Raw genomic sequence first — 15294 nt, forward strand, 5'->3', positions numbered from 1 at the left:
GGCACTCGTTCCCCAAAGAGTCGATTCTCGACGCAGTGTTAAGTTCCCTCGAAAGGGAACGTCTCGGGTTATGACTATAACCCTTGTTCCCTGAGAAGGGAACGAGACACTGCGTCGTTCTGCCACGCCCCTTAAGGCCTGAGAGCGGCTTGCTTCATCGCTAGGCTAGTTTGTGTTTGTTCCGGCGTAGCTTTTATGCATCCGGTTATGCCGTCACATGTTACGTCATGACGCAACACCAATCAGGATTGGAATAGTTTCATTCATACTTCAGAGGCGCACGCTAAGGGAGCGTCCCCAAAGAGTCGATTCTCGACGCAGTGTCTCGTTCCCTTCTCAGGGAACAAGGGTTATAGTCATAACCCGAGACGATTTCCAGTTATGAAATTGGGAATGTCTTGTTTTGTGTGGAATCTTTTATTTGGTCGACAGCATTTCAAAATTATAGATATTAACATTTAGCTGTTAAAATTGCTTTTGCGACCTCTGAATGAAATTCTCTGTCTTGACATTAATTAAATATATATATATTTTTTTTTCTCCTGATGACTGGCATCAGGTTGAGCCTGGCACTGGTGGCTACTATTTAGGACTGGGGTGGTCTAAACTGAGGTTGGACCCACTCCTGAAAAGCTAGGTGCAGCTTGCTTTACTACGCAACCTCAGGGCGTTCCATTTAGCGTCAATGTGCCAATATCTAGTTTATTCATCAACTCTAGAGGGCGCAGGCACATCATTACCACATGGCTCAAGCTGATTGGCCTCTGTTGATCCTGCTGCCAATGTGATTTAAATCATCTGGTTCATTGTTTTTTGTAAGCTAGCCCTGCAGCGCATTATCAGAGTTCCTCTGAAACCTTCCACCTGCCTAGATCTGCCATTGTTGTGTCTATTTATGGATCAGCAGCATATCTTATGTGCTAACAGTATGTCTGTATATCTAATAGCAGTAGCAAGTCCATACTTGCTCAACAGCAGCAACAACAGCGTATAGCAGACCTAGTCTGCCAAGAGCAAATACATTAACATTGCCATATTCAATAACATGCTAAAACTATTCAGAGTTTTCATGATTTAATTTTTAAGCATATAACTCTTCAGTCTGGCTGTGGAAATCAGGTTAATGTGTAAAATATCTGTGAAAGGAGTGTTGGTGCTCCAGGTTTAGCTAAGAGCACAAAACGTCAGTTGGTGAATGTGTCCGAGCGATTACACAGCAGTGTGTAGGGCTGCGGGCAGTGGATCTCCAGCCCGTTCTCATCCTTTGGCGTCATACATGTGACGCTTTGGACATTTCGTTGAAATCGTACGCACATGGCATCCTTTAGCGTGAATATGAGACGCAGATCCCAAGGCGTCATAACCGTACCCTACCCCAGACCTAAACCTACCCATAACAGTGCGTGTTATATTGACGCTAAAGGATGCCATGTGCGTAAGATTTCGACGAAATGTCATATGGCGTCACCTATATGACGCCAAAGGATGAGAATGCGTTGGGATCTCCCTCCTCTGGTAGGACGTCAGATGAGTGGAAAGACCGGGGTACGTGTATGTGGAGCCATAGAACCATAACTTCACCGCTGGGTGACACAACATGTGGGGTCATGTGTTCATAGACACATTCATACACACTCGCATCTCAAATATATATATATATATATATATATATAAATATTTTTTTACCCAATTACACATATATATGCACATGTGCATGGGACCTCTTTTGTATATTTTTATCTGCATTGCCCATTTACATGGCTCTGATGTACTAAGATCAAGTGTGCTAAATCACTTGTACAGTCAAACAGATTGAGTGTAAGCTTTATGGGCATATTGCTGGTGATGTACTAATAACAATTGCACACAAAGCCAAATGTGCGAATAAATTGGACTCATAATTAAACAATGGCGCATGCAATAATGCCAAATGTTATCCTTGCATGCAAGTTTTGAGTATGACATTTTATGATTGTCACATACATGCCAAATAATTGAATGTGATACAGTACTTGTGTATGACAATCTTATATCAGTTTTAGAAAGGTTGTGGAGATGAATACAATATAGCCTGAATTCACAAAATAATAACAAACTGGAATCGACTTGCAGTCTTCCAGATGGGTGCAATTTAATCTATTTGCATGGTTCTGTATTTTGGCCTTTTTATGGAGACTATATAGATTACATATTTAGTGTGCATCAAAATGTTTTATTACTGATATACAACAGTTCTGGCTAAACTATATTAGTAGATAAGCTTTGGGATATTTTTCATGCAATCAACGTTTTACATGTTTTAATACAGAAAAACTTTAATAATGCAGGGCTTATATTGGGTGCAAAGGCATTTTTGTGGACCTTTAATAATGCATTATTACTTAATCAGTTTAATTATTAGCAAATCTTTAATAATTGATCATTTGATTCACATAATTAATAAGCATGGCCCATCATCAATTTCTTTTCCACCAGGTACATATTGACATAGACAGTTAGCCTTCAACTTAATTACTGAGCCACCAGGGCACTACAGGTGCAAAACCCTTGGGCTTGCTTTATTAAAAATCTGCCTTATATCTTCCTTTAATGAGGAGGTTATAAACAAAAAAATGAGAGAGACTTGTCTTATTCAAGGCACAGTCCTGCGCCGTAACTATGAGGTGACATATCTCATCCAGTATTTAGATTTAATGAATAATATGGGTATTATTCTTCTTTAACTTTTCATCTTCTGGAATCTTGTATATTTAGTTATGTCCTTGACACAATCCCTTGTCACTAGAAATGGCACGTCATTTTAAATTGTGCAACACAAACAAACTGCCTCCTTTACATGTCAATTAAATTCCCTGAGGACCTGAAGTTGACGGAAATATCATAGTTAGCAATTGCATGCTTGGTTTAATATTTCAGTGACAAAATAAGAAGTATTATTACTATTAATTTCAATCAGTAATACTTCAGCCCATGATACCTAGCTAGAAGTCACAGCAAGATTATACCACTTCATAATATTTATGTTAAGTAAGTCATTAAAGGAGCTGTATGTAAGATTGTGGCCAAAACTAGTACTGCAATCACTGTCAAATTACTGTAGAGTGGTGTATCCCCTCCCCCTCCTCCCTGACTCGAGGTTGCCAGATCGGCTGCAGGATCCAGCAGGAACGTGACGAGCTGCAGCTGTGGTAACTAGAGCAGAGCTGGCAACCCGGATGCCGCAACACTACTGACTTTGTGATTGGTCGATAGGTGGAGGGTGGAGCATCAGACCAAAACACAACATGACAACATCAACATCAGTTGAGGGCTGCAACTGCACTTTTTAAATGACAATATCCTGGCCGGACTACTGTTGTCAGTGATATAAGTATTTGAAATGTACATGATTTCTTAATGTCTAGTGACATTTCAGGGCCATTTTATGATTAATTGAAATAAATTTCTTACATACAGCTCCTTTAACAAACTTTTGATGCTGGCAGATCAGTTCATGAATGTCACAATATAATCTGAAAATGTATAAATCAAAATATGAATGTAGACTAAATTAAGTAATGAACTTAAGTATTGTAATTTTTAATATTAGTTCAGAAGTGTTGCCAGATGACATTTGACAATTATCTTATATATAATTAATGCCATGTACAGACTTGTTATGATTGAACTCTCTGTTTGATTCAAATGAAAAATTAATTTGACAGCATTACATCTTTTATGCTGAACATTTTACGTTTGCATTGTGAATCTACTTTACAATTAACATTTACAGATTATTTATATTTAACATATTATTTTGAACTTCTTAAATGAAATCAATATTTGGCAGGATTTAGGCAGCACTGCATTACATTTATTCTCTCAATTTACTGAATACAAATAAGTGAAAACTGGATATTTCTAATAATTAAATTCAACATTATTTATGTCAGTCTGGCATTTTTTGTTTCTTAAAAACAATTCTTAAAAATCAAAGTAACCTCACATTTAAAGTTTTAGCTTTAAACATGAATGACAAACCAATACGGGAGTGAAATGAATATATTATATTCATTTATGTACAGTTCTTGAATTATGCATTTGGTTATTTTTGTTCAGTGTCGGTTCAAGTTTTAAGTTTGCACCATAAAACCCTGTGAACAAACATGAAGAAAAGGTGAAAATAAGAGGCCAAATTCAACTCATAGTGGTATTTACTCCTATGGTTTGCTCACATACAGGCAGTATAAATCCAGTGAGAAACGATTTGGTGCAGAATTATCTGTTATGAGCCCCAAATATCTCTGTGATTTAAACTAGTTTACTGTAATAACAATAACTGTAACCATTGAGATTATGTGTATATTGAATAATGTAATGTTAGCACAGTCCTGTATATTGTATTAAATGTATAGCATAAGTAAGGGAATATTATACATTTTTGACATTAAGTTATTGTAGTTTTTTGCATTTTTATTTTTACAGAATGTTTTTAGGCTACTGTTTTACAAATGCCATAGATTTATATTAAATTGCCTAAAGTTTCCTAATGTTGTTTTGGAGTCTCCTATAACTTACATGCATCAAAGGTCAACAAACTGTTTCATTTCCTCAAAATATACATTTGAACATCACCACATTTTTCAATGATTCTCAAACAACTCATCAGATGAATCAATCTCTCTAAATTCCTCCTTTCCACGAGCTACTCTGCTCTGATTGGCCAGACAGCTCAGTCTACCACGTACAGCGCGCTTGTCGAAAAAAAAACCCTCCCATATAGCCATAACTGAACGCCAGCTCAGCGATTCTACACCATAAACTAAAGACAGTAATGAATAGTGATGGGAAACCGAGGCTTTCTGAAGCATTTGAGGCTTTCATCAAATAGTGCCAAAAAAAGGTTCATTACTCAAAGCTTTTAACACAATGCGCATTAGCGACATCTGGGGGTCAGACTTGTTTTCTCCACCATATCTAACAAATCACAGGAGAGCAGAAAAAGCATGTGACCGAACAAAGCTTCGGAAGTCCTTGACATACAAGTGTGGGATCAATACAGTTCTATCTAATCTCATCTAAATTAATTTGTGCCAATGAAACCACAACTCATGTCATGTGTAGCCCAGTCAACGGATTCACATATTGATCAATTATATAAATTATATAAATAAAATAAATATATATAGATAATTAGGAAGAACTAGTTATTCAACCCGAACCTCCATAGCAAGGACGACTCAAGATGTTGCAACTGTAATTCCTCACCATCAGCATTAACAAGTGCATGTCCATCAACAAACCGATTATTTTACTTATACTTATACCAAGTATTTTTCTAATTTATTGCGGTGAACATGAGGGAACTGTATCAATAACAGTGCATACATTAGCCGAGCTCTAGCGTGAATGACTGTAACATAAACGTTGGTAAAACAAATCTTGCTCCATGCTTAATCTTTACTCAACAGTATACTTTTTAGCATGGTAGTGAGGAACCATGCATGGTTTCAGTTACCATGATCCACAAACATATAGATACAATGAAAGAAAAATGGTGACCTTCAATAAGTGCAAATAGTTGCTGTCGGGCGGAAACCTTGTATGTCCAAAACAAACCGCTACTTTTCAGCGAATGTAAAAAACACAATATTTTTTAGATAATGAAACACCGTGTTGACAAAGTTTATATTGTGGCTTTATTTGGTCAGACACTTTCATAAAGTTTCAAAGTTTAGTGTAGCTTTGTGGACACTTCTGTCATTTGGCCAAAATCTAATGTTATAAAGATGAAGTGCTACGCACAGGCTATTTAAGACAGCACTGGCTATACTAGACTAAGACACTCTTCCCCTCTCCCCAAACACATAAAAAAAGTGCATTAAATATATATATACTGTATATATGTATGTGTGTGTGTGTATGTGTCTGTGTGTGTGTGTGTGTGTGTGTGTGTGTGTGTGTGTGTGTGTTTCTTGAGTAAAGAAAATGGTGTACTATATAGAAAACATTTTCTTTATTTAGGCTATCCTTGCATTGGATTACCTTTAAACATGCAGAGACAGTCCAAAATGTGTGCAGCTCTTATGGGGTTTTACCGACAGTTTGAAGTTGCTTTTCATTGATTAAATATTTGCAATAACCACAGACAGACATAAATGGTGATCAATAGTAATGATTTATGAAAACAAAGACAAAATATGGAGATATGAGGTTTCTGCCTGACAGCGACTAAATAAATACAACCTAGGCTGTGACTAAATAAATTCAACGTAGGCTGCGACTAAATAAATACAAAGTAGACAGCGACTAAATAAATACAGCGTAGGCTGCGACTAAATAAATACAGCGTAGGCTGCGACTAAATAAATACAACGTAAGCTGCGACTAAATAAATACAGCGTAGGCTGCGACTAAATAAATACAGCGTAGGCTGCGACTAAATAAATACAGCGTAAGCTGCGACTAAATAAATACAACGTAAGCTGCGACTAAATAAATTCAACGTAGGCTGCGACTAAATAAATACAACGTAAGCTGCGACTAAATAAATTCAACGTAGGCTGCGACTAAATAAATACAAAGTAGGCTGTAAAGTGTTACAAGGGCTTAGAGTGTTACAAAATATGTAAATGTTTACCTATTAAATTTTACACATTTGTTAGTTTACACATTTTACAGACGTTCACGATGGCTGAGCGAGCTCAATGCACTGCAACAAAACACAGCACATGTTGTCAAACTGATGAAGATGTTTTCTTAATTTGCATGTGTTTTCTTCAGTTGCAGTGCGCCGAGCTCTCTCTGCCTCCGTAGATGTTACTGTTGTTAATATAAGTGAATTTACATCTACTCATATTAACCCATTCCCAACCCCTATCTGTGTAGAATTTGGCTCAGATAGCAAAGCTGTCATTTGTTATTCTGAAGCCATACAATGTTCATTTTTGTGGCTGCAGGGAACACATAAAGCTGCACCATAGCAGAGCTTTGTATAATACAAGCCTCTTTAGGAGGATGGTACAAAAGAAGTCGTTACTCAGAAAGAACCATGTAAAAGGATCTCTGGAGTTTGCCAAAATTCATAACAGTGATGCAGTGGTGATGGGAAAGATTTAGAGTCTAGGACAGAGCTGTTTAGCTAGAAGTCAAATAGATCTGTGTGGTGCAAACCTAACAATACACACTACATCTACAATGAAATATGGCGGTGGAAGCATCATGCTGTAGGGCTACTTTTCATCAGCAGGAACAAAACATCTTATTACAAGAAGGAAAAATGAAAGACATAATGCAGAGAAATGATGCAAGAGAATATCATTCAATTTGATATAACATTGAACTTTGATAGTTCTTCTTAGAGCAAAACAATGATTCCAACACAATGTCACATAACCTAAATAAAATATCTAAATGTGGGGATTGACATGTGCTAACACATTTTGAGTACCTAAATACAATTTTACTGTAGGATTTGTAATTTTGTAAAAGCACAAACTTTGTGAAATCGTATCTCTGCAGGAAAGCAACTCTCTCTCTCTCTCTTTCAATACTTGACATTTACTGTTAGGGTCATAATTCATATAGGAAAGGAGAGTGAAAATGCATACTAGCAAAGTAGCTAATCATTGGGCATCCAACTGTATCATGCCAGGAAATCATGTTCTTAAATTCAGCACTATTTTCACAGGTTTTATTTATTCATCATTTTTTAGCTAAAAAATAAATATAAATAATAAAAAATCCAATCAGCTGAAAAAAGTACTGTGGTGCATTATTAAAACACAAACTAAGACAAAAAGAAAAGAAAAAAAAGACAGAAGAAGTGTATAATTATTCAATATCTGTACCGTAATCACCGCTTGGCAAAGTTATTACATGTAATGTTCTACAGTCCAACCTCATAATCCCTGTGGTGTAATGCTTATGACCCAGCATGGTGGGTGTGTTGTTCACACTCTAGTGATTTACATGCTACTTGCTTTTGTTTATACAGCTTGACATCCCACAATCCTCTGCTAACAGAAGAAATATTGGAACCTGCATGATCTCTCAGTGTGAGCCAATGCTAACACACAGTGCTGTATATGTAATGAGCCAAGGTCATTTACAGAAACAACTCAACTCATTTTGCATTTGATAAAATATTGCTAAAAGTTTTTTTTTAATATTTTTGTGGCATAGACACTTTATAATTCCCCCTCATTTGCACACCAAAATGGAAGACTCATAAGTATTGTTTTTATGTTATAATAGGAAAATAATATTTGTAATTATCTAAAAAAAGTACAGTATTTATTAATTTAGAAAGCCCCAACGATTAATACTCAATGTGTTAAAGTAGTTGTTCTACCAGATTTATATAATCATTTTCGTTTATTTAAGCTGCTGTTTTAAAATCTGTTCCCCCATTTATCCTCTTTACCTTTCCCCTGTTGTTGACAGTGGGAGCCAACACAGTCAAAGGCGATGATTTCACCAATAATGAGGGTGGCGAAAATAAAGGTATTTTCCCCCCGTCTTTTCCCCATTTTTTTTTTAAGACAAACAAGATTCTAGCCTGAAGCTTGCATGAAAGCATTTTTTTTTCTGTAATGAATTCTTTAATTTAATTTAACTTTGTTCTTAACTTTTTTGGCCATTGAAGCGCACCATCATAAAGCACACCTTGGACCCCTTTTTGACACCTCTTTCTTCTTTGGAGATTCCTAGCACAGAGCTGAAGGGCTGTGTGAAAAGGCTACCATTTGCCTGTGCAGAAAATTCAATAACATCCATAAAATAACACTTGTTCTCACATAAACATTACCTTCTCCCAGTGCTGCAAAGTGAAAGACGGTTGACGAAAGCCTGCATGCTTTTTTTCCTCTTCTCCGTAAAGAAATTATTAAACAGTCATGTTTTTTCTCAGTTTTGCTATTGTTTTTCCTTCATTGCCCGGTGAAGCATGAACACTAACCTGTGTTGTTTTGACAGTGGAAATCTGTTCATTTGTAACTCCTAGATGCTGGGTTGGAGAAACTCTTCTCACTGTAATACTAATAGCTTGCTCTTTTGCATCCCATTAGACTTGGACAAATAGCACTTTAAAACATGATGCATTGTAATGCTGAGAAAGGGTAGAGCCGTGTGAATGAAAGCAGTGAAGTATGTCATATACGTCGTATAAGCAACATAGAGCATATGGTAATTTAATTGATATATATTGGGCACAGGATGTGTTGTTCTCTTCAGGTTGCTCTTGACACGTCTGATAAATTGCTGCAGTGGATCTCACTGTTGTTTGTGGCTGGCAAGGAGTCAGCTGTCATGATCTCTGAGTGATGTGTACGATCATTGATTGCTGCTGTCCAGACATGTTGTACTTTTTGATTGCCCTCTGATACCTGTATTATGGAAGAGAGCAAACATGTGTCTGTAGATAGCTGGGGCAATACTACAAGAAACATTTTCGAAGATCCTATTTTTGCTCTTTTTCCTGAATACTATTGCTCACAAATCTTGTTGAAATATGCTGTTACTCCTTCTGTGACCTGTGTAATCACATAATGTTAACAGTAAAATCTGTAGAGTGACAGTGTGACATTGGTCCACCAAATTAGTAAATACAATTACAAAATGTACTTTTTGTCTAAGTTGAGTTAACTGAAAGGGATGGTACACCCAAAAATAAAATTTTATGTCACAATTCACTCACTTTCATGTCATTTTAAACTTTCTTTCTTCTTAAGAACACACACACACACACACACACATGATGTTTTATTAACAAAGTTCGGGAGGAACACGTTCAAATTATCTATCCAATCATCACGTCATTTCAATAATCATCATTCCAATCATCACGTCATTCCAACCTGTTGTCAACAATCAGTAATCAACATGTCTAATCAGCAAATGAGTGGAGACCTATACACAGTCGACTCACCTATGTTCCTCGAGAGTTTTCAGCATCCCTCTTCCACCCCGTCTCCTCACACTCGCCTGGTAACTTTCCTAACTAGAAATACGGGGGTAGTACTCTGGGTTCGGGCCAAATTCTGAGCTCGGAGCCCTGTCCTCCGACAGCACGCCAAATATGCATTCTACTTTACTCTGATCTGATTATTTGTAAGTGTGAACTCATGAAACACACGTTTTTGATTCCATTGACTTTCATTATATGGAGAAGAAAAAAAAAGAGACATTGTGATATTTCTCAAAACATCTTTATATTCAGGTTTGGAACAACATACGTAAGTAAATTAAATGAGTAAATGAATGACCACATTTTCATTTTTGGGTGAACATTCCTTTTAACTTAGCTTTCTAAAGATTATAATGTCCTCATGTGCTGTATAACTCAAACTTGTTACGGTGTTAAGGAATTATTAACTGATTTAGAAAGAAAATATATTTAGAAAAAAAAAAAGTTTCTCATCTGGTGACAAATATTGAACTGGTAATTAAATAAAAATGTATAATAATAAAAGTATAAACTATATTATAAATAGCCTTGGACTTTGGACTGAGTTGTATTATATTCAACATATTAAAGGGTTAGTTCACCCAAAAATGAAAATTCTGTCAGTAATTACTCACCCTCATGTTGTTCCAACTCCATAAGACTTTCGTTCATCTTCGGAACACAAATTAAGAGATTTTTGATTAAATCTGAAAGCTGGATAACTCCTCCAGCCTTCTTAAGGGATCGAAACTGGCCGGCCCAAAAGTTTTGAAAGACATCGTTAACATTAGGGATGGCCCGATACCATTTTTTTTCAAACCGATACGAGTACGAGTATTTACATTTGTGTACTTGCCGATACCGATATTTCTACCGCAAAAGTAATAGGCTCCCAGAAAAGAAGACGACTATTTTAGAACACAGGTTAGAAGACTGTTTTAATTTCTTCTCTGCTTGTTTTAACAAGTCTAAAAATAAATAAAAAATATAGCTGCGAGCAGCGATTACGGGCCCAAGCCGGTGGCACCGCAACACCGGTGCCTTTAGTTACCTAAAGGCACCGGAGTGGCGGTGCCACCGGCTTTGGCCCTTCATCGCTGCTCGCAGCTATATTTATATATATATATACAATATATATGTATATATATATATATATAAACAAGCCGGTGGCACCGCCATCCTGGTGCCTTTAGGGTTACTGTGCATGACGGGCAATAACTTAACCCCGCTTTGACTGTTGAGAAGATGTGTACTGTAGAGCTTGCATTGGTGTGGGCTCTGCAAAAGTGTGCATTGAGGGCACATATCATATGCGTGATCAACCTTCTGAAACCTAAAATGAAAAATGAGACACCCTACGGTCTCATGGACTTAATGGACACATGAAATAAGTAAGTTATGAAAGTTAAATCAATTGTGCCAAGACAGAATATTACTTGCCTGATCTGATTAGAAAAAAAGTTTGTTTGTGTGTGTGTGTGTGTGTGTGTGAAACGTGATTGAACAATGTAGACATAAAAACATACTCCGTCCTTTTGTTCATACAGGACATTATTCAAACTGTAAAGTGTTTACTTATATTTGTGAACAATCGCAATAAAACACAACATTGTGCTTTTGTCAAACTGTAGACTACAGCTGTCACCCAACCAAAATCTCTTTTTTATTTTATACAGAAATAAATAATCTATCTTTCAGATGAGAATAAAGTTAGTGTTAGTTCAAATTTTAAGGAAAACTCTGAAATATAGCACATTCATTTAAAATTCATTCAGGTTCAATTACCAAACATACAAATCTTAATGTAATTTAAAGCAAACAATACATTTAAAATATATGGGTTGTATGCCTATTTTTTTTATATAAAAAGATATATATCCAAAAAGACAAGGCCTAAACTTTAACAAGGGTTAAACAATCACTGTAACAGACACAATCATACACACACAGACACAGACACAGACACAGACACACACACAAGTCAAATCACTTACATTTTATATGCAATATTGACTTTTTTCTGTTTCAGCAGTGAAAATAGTTAAACAAAGATCACAGCAGAACCATCGAGCATCTCACAGCAACGTGTTTTCTCATTACTGAATGATTCAGCATTTTGAACGAATCGGTTGACTCAAAGATTCAATGACCAATCCATAATCTGTCTCATTCATGAATGACTCAGCCGTTCGAACGAATCGTTCGAACAAATGAATCAATGACTCGCTCATTAAGACGGTCGCCTGGCGACACCTAATGACGGTTTAGTGATATGTTTAAAAGTATCATTCTTTCAAACGATTGTTAATTAAGTCATATTTGAAACATAAGCTATATATATATACACACACATATATATACACAAAAATAAAATAAAAACACATTTGAAGCGTGTTTGCTTACTAAATTGTGAGCAGAACGAAAGTTGCAGCAAATATCAGCAACAGGAGTCAAATTTCATTAATCACGAGAGTGAAGAGCTGACTGAAAAGATGATGACGGAATAGGCTATTTTATGTAAAAGCGCCTATTTAAGCGAATCTGTCATTGTACTCTTTTGTTGTTGTGTTTTCCGTGAAAAATAATAGACTATTGAACTCACAATTCAAGCAATTGGCCCCCGATATTGCACTAATTTTAAAGTGACACTAAAAAGTATGCGGCTGCAGTGGCATTCATTACGGTGCGCGTCCATGGCGACGAGCGAGCAAAACAGAGCGAACGTTTTTTCATTTCTACTTCCATAGAAATTCATTCGAGCGCACTGCGAGCGCCACCACTATAAATGTCCTTACTTTACTATCACTTTAACTTAGCGATATAAAAGCCCCCAGCGGTGTTACACGTCAAATAACCGGTGAGAAAAAATTCTCGGAGTCACATAGCAGCTACCTATATTTAAATACAACAGGCCTACCTGATTTTGAACACAAGAGAGCAGTATAGCCCTATGTATTATTTGATATATTTATTTTTTAACTGAATAGTGCATCCTGGCTGTTTTTAAACTTGTACATTATTCTTAAATTGAAAACAAGAATAAAATGGGTTTAGTTCTGATATTTGTATAATTTTATCTAGAAATAAATGGTGTATAATTACATTTTTAGAAGATATGAGGCTTTTAGTGTTTTTTTTTTTTTACATGACTTTAATCCCTCGCCATAGCAAAACAATTAGAGATATTCAATAGATATTCACAATTATGCTTCTTTAATGTATTTTCATCATGTTGAAAAAGTTTGGTGGGAATAAAATAAACCACTTAAGAGGAGTGGGTAAAAATGTAGAGCCTGGTTTTGCAAAACATCCACATTAAGACCAAAATAGCCCACTTCCTGTTGGGCTGGCTTAAAGTTGTTTGGCCCGATGAGATCTATATGAGTACCGAGTTTCATAATATTACATGCAAGTGTGTTTGATTTATGGACCAAATTTTCTGACGAAGTTTATGGACCAAGTTAATTTAATTAATAAACTAATTATATAAAACTATTTTCAATGCACTACAATTCAACTGGTTATATGCCTTTACTTATTAATACAACTTATTTAAAAAATACAAGGCGTAAGACATTTATTTTCTTTTTTAATGCAGGCCAAACCACACAGCAGTCAAATGGTTAATCTAGCCCCCCTCCCCCTCCCCACACTCACAGACACACACACACACAGAGACGTAGGCTCAGAGAGAGAGAGAGACATAAAATGACCATTTTCAAACCAAAATATCTGACTTCCTGTTGGTTGGAGCTATTGAGTGTAAATTAGAAAGTTGTCTGGCTCGAGGAGAACAATACACACACCGATTTTTATTACTGTAGATAAAATTAATCCCCCCACTTTTGACAAAAGGTGGCGCTACTGAGTCCCTGCACCATGCCCGTTTCTGAAACTTTGCACATGTCTACTGGCTAATAAATCTGATCTGTCTGTCGAGTTTCATGCAATTTCAAGCAATTTCAGGCATGCTAAGTCTCAAAAGCATAAAAAAAGAATATTCAAATTTGATGCGTTGCCATGGCAACAGTATCTAAGATATCAAGAATCCATTCACAGGTCTACATCTGGGGTGTGTTTACATTATAGTAGTGAAGTTTGAAGCAAATCGGGTAAAAATAAGAGGGTGATTTCAAAGCATTTTGAAAGTGACACACTTCCTGCTGCCAGTTGGTGGCGCTATAACTTTGACTCACAATAGTCACATCCATGTGATCGGCCTCTTACAGCAAACACACTGCTGAAGTTTCATCAAGATCAGTTAATGTATGAAGAAGTTATAACACACTTCCTGTTTCCATTATTCGCCAAAAATTCGTTTCCTCGCCACGGCCACACCGTTCGAGATATCAAAAATCCGTTCGCAATTTGGGATCTTCAATGTCTTCACTTCATGTACACCGAGTTTGGAGACGAACGGCGGAATTCCCTAGGAGAAGTGTTTCAAATTCCTGAGCATGCGTTTCCAAACAACCCTAAATAGCCGACTTCCTGTTGGGCTGGCGTAAAAAGTAAGAGCATGAAGGATATATGAACCGATGAGATCTATATGTGTACCAAGTTTCAAATTATTACATGAAAGCGTGTTTGATTTATAGACCCAGTTTTCGGACCGCGTTCCAGGGGGCGCTGTCGAGCCCCCCTGCCACGCCCGGGTACCATCTTCAGCCCGGCCCTGATGGCCGCGGGTTCTGACCCGTGTGCAAAGTTTCAAGAGTTTTCGAGCACGTTAAGGCCCCCAAAAGTGCCCGAAAGGTTGATAGAAAAAGAATAATAATAATAAATATAGCTGCGAGCAGCGATTACGGGCCCAAGCCGGTGGCACCGCCACCCCGGTGCCTTTAGTTACCTAAAGGCACCGGGGTGGCGGTGCCGCCGGCTTTGGCCCTATATATATAAAAAGCCGGTGGCACCGCCACCCTGGTGCCTTTAGGGTTATTGTGCACGACGTGACACAAAATATCAAAATATCTGCTCGCTATCTGCCGAATGGCTCTGGTAGTTCCGCTTCAGCACTGATGATGTTGTAGAAATAGTGCGCTCTGGTTGGTCTGGATTATTGGGGATTTTTTATTTTATACAGAAATAAGTTATTTATAATTCAGATGAGAATAAAGTTAGTGTTGATTAAAATGAAGGAAAACAAATATATTGATCTGAAATATAGCACATTAATTTTATATTTATTTAGGTTCAATTACCAAACATACAATCTTAATTTAATTTAAAGCAAACAATACATTTAAAATATATGGGTTGAATGCACATTTTGTAATAAAACAAATATATATATCTAAAAAGGCCTTAAAGGGTTAAACTCTTGTCACTGTAACAGACACAATCTCTCTCTCTCTCACACACACACACAC

General features: G+C 36.7%; 1 protein-coding gene across 2 annotated transcripts in view; it reads left to right on the plus strand.

Annotated features, from left to right (window-relative positions):
• nlgn4xa (neuroligin 4 X-linked a) overlaps window positions 1–15294 on the plus strand; it is a 156787-nt gene that overhangs the window by 19698 nt on the left and 121795 nt on the right. Inside the window, exon 3 of one of the 2 annotated variants that reach the window (XM_056254404.1) lies at window positions 8425–8484. The exons of the other annotated variant lie outside the window; for it this stretch is intronic. Within the exon in view, the coding sequence (XP_056110379.1) occupies window positions 8425–8484 (60 nt within the window). The remainder of the gene's footprint in view (window positions 1–8424; window positions 8485–15294) is intronic. 2 annotated transcript variants of the gene reach the window in all.

This window comes from Rhinichthys klamathensis, unplaced genomic scaffold, assembly GCF_029890125.1.
Source record: "Rhinichthys klamathensis goyatoka isolate OS25496 unplaced genomic scaffold, OSU_Roscu_1.1 h1tg000111l_1, whole genome shotgun sequence".
In the NCBI taxonomy this organism is placed as follows: domain Eukaryota; kingdom Metazoa; phylum Chordata; class Actinopteri; order Cypriniformes; family Leuciscidae; genus Rhinichthys; species Rhinichthys klamathensis.